The 8,864-nt window shown below is 47.2% G+C and overlaps 1 protein-coding gene across 1 annotated transcript in view; it reads left to right on the forward strand.

Moving 5' to 3' along the window:
* ano1a (anoctamin 1, calcium activated chloride channel a) overlaps nt 1–8,864 on the forward strand; it is a 218,615-nt gene that overhangs the window by 76,056 nt on the left and 133,695 nt on the right. The window contains exons 4-5 of the mRNA XM_078414914.1: nt 640–927; nt 7,725–7,817. Of these exons, the coding sequence (XP_078271040.1) occupies nt 640–927; nt 7,725–7,817 (381 nt within the window). The remainder of the gene's footprint in view (nt 1–639; nt 928–7,724; nt 7,818–8,864) is intronic.

An 8,864-nucleotide genomic window follows, 5' to 3' on the forward strand; every position in this document is an offset into this window, starting at 1 on the left:
AGCACCTCGTATTTTGCTTGGGCAGCTTACAAGCGACTGATATGAATATTGATTTCTCTAACTTCCATCCTCTCTCTCTCTCTCTCTCTCTCCCCCTCCCCCTCCCCCTCCCCCTCCCCCTCCCCCTCCCCCTCCCCCTCCCCCTCCCCCTCCCCCTCCCCCTCCCCCTCCCCCTCCCCCTCCCCCTCCCCCTCCCCCTCCCCCTCTCCCTCCCCCTCTCCCTCCCCCTCTCCCTCCCCCTCTCCCTCTCCCTCTCCCTCTCCCTCTCCCTCTCCCTCTCCCAATTCATTTACACCCACCCACAGCCAACAATGGACTGTTTCCTTGATTGTCGTGACTTTATTGCCTCCTTTTCATTCATTTCTGGTTGATTACCATGCAAACACCTCATAAGTGGTTATGCTTATCCATATCACCATCTATAATCTCTCGTTCCCCAGACTCTCAGTCTGAGGAAGGGTCTCGACCCCGAAACGTCGCCCATTCCTTCTCTCCGGAGATGCTGCTGCCTAGCCCGCTGAGTTCCTCCAGCTTTTTGTGCCTGTTTTTGGCCTAACCGTTGAATGTGCGAGTGGCTGAATCTTTGCAAAGGATTGTGTCCGTATAAGATTTATTTGTTTGGTTCCCCCCCCACCTCAGGTTTTGAACACCTTCTCTCCGGACCAGGATGTCCGATTGTCGAACGGGTTGTACTTCCAAGACGGGAAGCGTCACGTGGATTACGTGCTGGTGTATCAGTACAAGAAGTCGAGCCGCAAGGGGTTGAGCTCGCGCCACCGGGGCTCGGTCGGGAGTCGGCAGCACGAGGTGGACATGGACACCCACATGCAGCCTTCCGACTTCCCGGAGGATGACCGCAGGATGCGGCGGGAGGAGTACGAGCTGAACCTCCTGGATGCCGGGCTGGAGCTCGAGAGTGACGAGGAGGTAAGGTCCCTCTTGCCCACGCTCGCGATGTGTCTTTCGGGTCCTTCAGCTTGTGACCACGCAGCCCTGTATGGGGCTACCATTCATTGGCCTTGTGTGGACACACCTAAACAGGGAAACGTCCTGGGACCGAAGAATTTGCACCAGGACATTCTGCTTGTGATTGTAAGCACAAAGGTTGGCAGATTCATAGGAGCAAAATTCGGCCAATCGAGTCTACACCGCCATTCAATCAAGCCTGGTCTATCTCTCCTTCTCAACCCCCATTCGCCCGCCTTCTCCCTTTAATCCTTTACACCCGCACGAATCGAGCATCTGTTCGTCCCCGCTATAAGGACACCCAATGGCCTGGCCTCCACCGCTGACTGTGGCAATGAATTTCGCAGATTCACCACCCCCTGACTAAAGAAATTCCTCCTGGTCTCCTTTCCGAAGGTTCGCCCACCACAGAACTTGTTCGGAGATGGGGCTAAATTCATCCACTGAAATTCCTTTGTGGTAAATCTGAGCAAGTCTGGACGGTAGTTTAATGTGGCACTTGATGTGGAAATGTAAAAAGTAGATCTGTGTGAGTGATGCACAATGGGATGAGAAATGCATCCTATCTATGCCTGTTGTCTCTGACCTAAGTATCCCCTAATTTCCGTCACCCAGGTGACACTGAGTTTTGAATTGAAATCCTACTGTTTGCCACAGCTGTGGGATGTGACCAGCCTTGGAGCAGTTACTCCTGGCGCAGTTACGAGCGCCGACCAAATATGCCACTGAGGGTATAATGGTTGCTATGTTAAGAGCACACAACTAATTTCACACAGAGTTAAGAGATCCGTTGCAGGAGGAGGACTTTGAAATGTGAGCGTGCTCGCGTGTATTTTCTTTGGTTTCATGGTATCAGTGCTCCAACCAGTACGGACAAAATGACTGCTCTGGAGCAACTCCGTGTTAGTCCGCTGTTGTTTATTGTACTCTGTCCAAGCGCACAGGTATTTTCACTCTGAATTGACTTGGGGATTTTGGCTCCATCACGAAGCCCATGACTATTTTAAGTGGGATTCTTCACATATTGCACCATCCTGCCGTGAAGGCTAATTGGCATTTTGAATTTTCCACTTTATGCCAGGCCTGTGCAATGAAAATATCATGGTTAACATTTTAAGTGGACCCAGCCAACTGGCCCTGACAAAGTGGCTGACCGATAGAGATCCAGTGATCCAAACTATCTCTGCACTTTGAGCTATTTTGGTTGGGATAATAGACAATAGACAATAGGTGCAGGAGTAGGCCATTCGGCCCTTCATGCCAGCACCGCCATTCAATGTGATCGTGGCTGATCATTCTCAATCAGTACCCCCGTTCCACTGTCTCCACTATCCTTAAGAGCTCTATCCAGCTCTCTCTTGAATGCATTCAGAGAATTGGCCTCCACTGCCTTCTGAGGCAGAGAATTCCACAGATTTACAACTCTCTGACTGAAAAAGTTTTTCCTCATCTCCGTTCTAAATGGCCTACCCCTTATTCTTAAACTGTGGGCCCTGGTTCTGGACTCCCCCAACATTGGGAACATGTTTCCTGCCTCTAATGTGTCCAACCCCTTAATAATCTTATATGTTTTGATAAGATCCCCTCTCATCCTTCTAAATTCCAATGTATACAAGCCTAGTCACTCCAGTCTTTCAACATATGACAGTCCTGCCATTCCGGGAATTAACCTAGTAAACCTACGCTGCACGCCATCAATAGCAAGAATATCAAGCGAGGATGTCTTCATTGATTCAACCTGCAGCAGGTTTGCCATCCCACGACTTGCCAGAGCTTTGACAAAGGAGTTGGCAATGTAGTCCTCCTTCTCTCTGGTGGTCTTTATCATCTGTTACCACCTTTCCTTATCGTTGCGCTTCAAATCCTGGAGTAGACTTCCGTGGCTGCTACACAAAGATTTGATCAATCCAACCCTTTGTATTTTTGAGACAACAATAGACAATAAGGTGCAGGAGAAGGTCATTCGGCCCTTCGAGCCAGCACCGCCATTCAATGTGATCGTGGCTGATCATTCACAATCAGTACCCCGTTCCTGCCTTCTCCCCATACCCCCTGACTCCGCTATCATTAAGAGCTCTATCTAAGTCTCTCTTGAAAGCATCCAGAGAATTGGCCTCCACTGCCTTCTGAGGTAGATAATTCCACAGATTTACAACTCTGAGTGAGAAAGTTTTTCCTCATCTCTGTTCTAAATGGCCTACCCCTTATTCTTAAACTGTGGCCCCAACAGATCGTCCAAGTTTAAATTTTAGTTTCTCCATTTCTCAAATTGTAAATTGATCCTTGAATCAAGCCGAGAGACAGGAAACCATTCCTTCGTGTTCTCCAAACCCTTCCCCCTATGTTGATTAGATCGTTGCTTCTTAAACTCATTCACCCTCGAGTCTTTAGCACAAAATTCCATTAGCCCTCGACCAAATTTTTGTACATTTTTGGGTAATTTTCATCTTATTCTCCCTTGTGTATAATTAAGTCTTTCACCTTTGGGTGAATTACCACATCTACACCAAACCCAAACCTATCAGGAATAGACGAGGGCATTCGATTCAATTTGAGATACCAGCTATCAAGACAGATGTATATAGCAACTTATTCTTCCCTTGCACAATCAAAGCATGGAATAGTCTTCACCCTACTACAGTTACTCAACCAGAGGCAACTACATTTAAGGCAGCTCTTCTTCTCCCAGAAGCCCTTCTTGCTTAAGTCTATACTCTGCCACCTCCAGTTTAAATTCCGTTTGGAATATTTTGGAGGACCGAGAACCAAGAACTATTCACCAGTTTAGGAAGCACTGGATTAAATTATTCCAAACCGTTCTTCACTCCCATACAATACATCCCATAGAGCACGTGAACTTGTGTTTGATTTCCTAGGATTTCCCCTGGAGATATCTCAGGAAGGATCACTGTCCTGAATGAGGGAGTCCCTTTTTTTTTGACACTCTCTACGAATGCTTGTTTTATCTCTGCGATTGAAGATGATGAGCTTGAAGGTCGATCATGTCCAGGCCACAGCGTCCAGTGTAATGTTGTTTGCATCATATCATTGGTTCTCAGATGAGAGTGTGCCATTTACTGAGCTTTTGATATTTAAGTGCGTAGGCCTCGCAAGGTAGTCCAGCATTTATAGCCTGTCCCTAGTTGACTTCAAGGTGGCACGGTTCGGCGTTTTCCAATGCTTCTGGCCAACGCTCCCCGTGAACGCTGGTGGGCGGGGAGCTGCAGAGCACGGATGCTGTAATGGCGAAGGAACAATGTCTGAAGAATGGTCTCGCCCCGAAACGTCACCCATTCCTTCTCTCCTGAGATGCTGCCTGACCTGCTGAGTTACTCCAGCATTTTGTGAAATAAATGCTTTTCTTCCAAGTCCGAGATGAGGTGTAGGATCCTCGTGCGGTGATTTCTGAACACACCATGCTCAACTCTGACCAGGCACATCAGTTGTACAGACATGCCCGTCCCTCAAGTCCACGATGTAAGACGATAACCCCTTCATTGGTTCGCTACTTAGAAACATAGAAAATAGGTGCAGGAGTAGGCCATTCGGCCCTTCGAGCCTGTACGCACTGCCATTCAATATGATCATGGCTGATCATCCAGCTCAGTATCCTGTACCTGCCTTCTCTCCATACCCCCTGATCCCTTTAGCCACAAGGGCCACATCTAACTCCCTCTTAAATATAGCCAATGAACTGGCCTCAACTACCTTCTGTGGCAGAGAATTCCACAGACTCACCACTCTCTGTGTGAAGAAATGTTTTCTCATCTTGGTCCTGAAAGACTTCCCCCTTATCCTTAAGCTGTGACCCCTGGTTCTGGACTCCCCCAACATCGGGAACAATCTTCCTGCATCTAGCCTCTCCAACCCCTTAAGAATTTTATATGTTACTTAGACCCCAGGTCCCTGTCGAGTTGCGATGAGGTGGCGAGAGGGGACGGAGATGTTCAGAGACCATAGATAATAGGTGCAGGAGTACACCATTCGGCCCTTCGAGCCAGCGCCGAGAGAGATTTGTGCAGACTAGGAAATATCCAATTTGTTGAAAAATTGAAGAGATGGAATGGTGAGAGTGTACCGACATAAAACTGTACAGAGTAGAGAATATTTCTAGTTGGGAAATTGGAGAGAGTTGGCCGGCATTGACCGATGAATTGAAGTAAATGGGCAAATTGCAGGTGGCGGGAGAATTGAATCATGGTGTGGAAAATGGGTAAAAAGCAATTTGCACCTCTAGTGCGAGATATCCCTTCACTCGGAAAGAACTAGTTTACACACGGGACTTTGTTTATCTTTAATCCGTCCGTATCTGCACGACATAAAGAAAAATAAGTTCCACATTCACTATTTTATCTTTGGTGTTAAACGGTTAATTCTCAGCTCTCTTCTGCGCACGTAAATTAACTGCAGTGAATGGACCCAGATCCTTGTGAAAAGCCAACAGCTGATAAGGCCGGGGAAACTCCATGCAGTAATAACCCTTTTCTAATCTCTTGAGTTACCACTGATTTTTTTTTCTCAGCGTTACTGAATAAATTTACAAATTCTGCATTTTCTCCGACTCTAACACTCGAGATTGTTGGATTTTAATGGAAGCTGCCTCATGGTTTTATTTTTCTGACGTGTTCTTTTTTTCCAAGAACGTAATATATTGATATAAATGATGTGTATATTGTGCAGTTTATCTTTTTCCGACCCCTTTTACCTCGGTTTGTGTAGATGTTGTGAATTTCGGGTCATTCGGGAAGTTGGTTCCTTTTGGCCACATGTCGTGAGACAGGTGGAGACCATTCGGCCTGTCGGCCCATGCTGGTCTCCGACTCGGCAATCCCATCTCCCCCCCCCCCCCACCCCCACCTCATTTCCAAGAAGTCCATCAACCTATTTCCTCTTGCCGCTATTCTATCTCCATCGCTGGCCTTTGCAACTACCTAGAAAGGTGATTTACTGTAGCTGGTAATCTCTGGCATGCAGTGGAAACCCATGAGGTCATAGGGAGAACACAGCACAACCTCCTCAGATGCAGCACCTGAGGTCAGAATGAGAGCAGGGTCCCTGGAGACCACCCAGCACCACCCTTCCACCCTGGAGGATTCGTGTGGTGTGCGCGAGACTGCAATTGGTCCAATTTTGATGTTGCCATTTTAAACTAAGTACAACAAAGTATTTAACCTATTAGTGCCTTCTGTCGGGGGACCTGGCTGTTTACTGGTTGCACCTGACTGGTTTATAACGGAGTGTGTAGGAAAGAACTGCAGATGCTGGTTTAAATCGAAGGTGGACGCAAAAATTGCTGGAGTAACTCAGCGGGACAGGCAGCATCTCTGGGGAGAAGGAATGGGCGATGTTTTGGGTCGGTCTGAAGAAGGGTCTCAACCTGCAACATCACCCATTCCTTCTCTCCGGAGATGCTGCCTGTCCCACTGAGTTACTCCAGCCTCTTGTGATAGATAATGGAGCTGTTTCACTACTGAAATGTCAAAATATCCTTTCGCTTTTTAAAGGGAATCGCCTCTTGCCTTTCAGTAAGGTTATTGCCCAAGTTGTAATGCAATGCAGAAGAGCTGACCCCTTCCACCTGTTGATCATTGAAAAGTATTTTGAAGGTTCCTGAGTTCGTACGTTGCAGGAGCAGGGTTAGGCCACTCGGCCCATCGAGTCTACTCTGCCATTCAATCATGGCGGATCTATCGTTCCCTCCCAACCCCATTCCCCTGCCTTCTCCCCATAACCCCTGACACCCGTACTAATCAAGAATCATTGAAATGGGAGGCTCTGAAACGCCATTTAGCCCATCGCAGCTTAACTATTCAGAGTACTGAAGGTTCGGGTACGTCGAGTGCCTCATGAGGTGTCGTTGTAAATATTATGTCCTTTTTGACACCATTCTCCAAAGGGGAGTCGCAAGCCTCCAACTTCAACTGCAATTGGTAACGATAATAACCTCTTATCTAAATATATACTTTCATGGTTGTCCAGTCATCTGAGGAAAATGGAAATATCCCTTCAACACCACCTTGTTTGTCCCCTGATACCTCACTGTACTCCCACTGATTGGTCAAAATATATTTTGGCTTTTACATTGCCTCTTGCCTTTTTGCAAGGTGATTGCCCAAGTTGCAAGATAATGCAGAGTAGCTAACCCCATTCCCCCTCCTCCTCCTCCTCCCCCCCTTCATCTCCCCTCCCAATATCCTGCTACTTTTCCTCCCTCTGGCTTTCCAATCCGCAAGTTAATTCCTTCATTTTTAATTTTCTCTTTAATCCATCCTTCATGCAAACCCCCCACCCACCTTCCCCGGCCCCCAATCTATCAACCAACCACCTCTATTCCAAAGAAAATGATCCTGGCTCATCTTATCAAAGAGTGGCCATAAATGTTGTCCAATTTTGACTCTGAGAGCCCTGATGCAAGATGCTCCCCCCCCATCCCCCATCAGAGTGATGGTGTTGCTACAATTGAACAGTATTCCATTTCAATATGCTTAAGTCATCTCAAATCTTATACTTGTGATAATGGTCTTAAATTTACAAATCCGTTCCGTTTAGAGCCGTTCAGCAGCTTTGCTGACCTTAACTGACGTTCCCTTTCGTCACTGCAGAGTCTATATTTGTGTCTATTTATCGCGCGCGTGTGTGTGTGTACATATGTATATAATGTTTGACACTGACGTTTAACTGAAGCTGAGCACTGTGTGCCCTGTATGTTTGTCCGTTTTATTGTATTAGTCCCTCACTGTTGCTTCCCTGGTGTTCAGAATGATCTCAGCTGTGAGCCCAGCCCTGTAATGACTAGAGCGAACAGTACTGACTGCGTACAGCAGCAGGGGAGCGATGACCCAGAGCAACTGGTAGGAGCATCTACACTGTAGCACACTTAATGTTGTGTTGGTAGCTGTAGCCCTTGTAGTGATGTAGCCAATGTGTATCCTCTCTCGTGATGTAGCCAATGTGTATCCTCTCTCGTGGTGTAGCCAATGTGTATCCTTTTAGTATGTAGCCAATAAGTATCCTTTCTAGTGATGTAGACAATATGTATCCTTCTAGTGATGTAGGACAATATGTATCCTTCTAGTGATGTAGCCAATGTGTATCCTTCTAGTGACGTAGCCAATGTGTATCCTTCTAGTGATGTAGCCAATATGTATCCTCTCTAGAGATGCAGCCAATGTGTATCCTTTGAGTGATGTAGCCAATATTGTATCCTCTCTAGTGATGTAGCCAATATGTGTAGCTGGTTATGCACTGCACAATTCAATCAATTACTCCAATTTTCAGTGACGTTTAATGACTGTTCTCGTAAATCGCGAACTGGGTACTTAACTCAACGACTCTGTAATTAAATATAATCAGCGTTCAGCTGTTGCATTCTTGATTGGAGAAAGTGCATCGTGAGGAGCACAAATAACTATTCATTCAAGCAAATTACAGAAAAGGTAACAATGCAAAATCACAAGTGTTGCGCCCCTCTGTTATTTGAGTCTCCTGACTGGCACTGGCACTGGCACTGGCACTGGCACTGGCACTGCACTGGCACTGGCACTGGCACTGGCACTGGCACTGGCACTGGCACTGGCACTGGCACTGGCACTGGCACACACACCATGGTCCTCTCTCTCTCTCTCTCTCTCTCTCTCCTCCTCTCTCCCTCTCTCCTCTCTCCTCTCTCTCCTCACTCTCTCTCTCCTCACTCTCTCTCTCCCTCACTCTCTCTCTTCCTCACTCTCTCTCTCCTCACTCTCTCTCTCCTCACTCTCTCTGCTCCTCACTCTCTCTCTCCTCACTCTCTCTCTCCTCACTCTCTCTCTCCTCACTCTCTTCTCCTCCTCACTCTCTCTCCTCACTCTCTCTCTCCTCCTCACTCTCTCTCCTCACTCTCTCTCCTCACTCTCTCTCTC

Source organism: Rhinoraja longicauda, chromosome 18 (genome assembly GCF_053455715.1).
Source record: "Rhinoraja longicauda isolate Sanriku21f chromosome 18, sRhiLon1.1, whole genome shotgun sequence".
In the NCBI taxonomy this organism is placed as follows: Eukaryota; Metazoa; Chordata; class Chondrichthyes; order Rajiformes; family Arhynchobatidae; genus Rhinoraja; species Rhinoraja longicauda.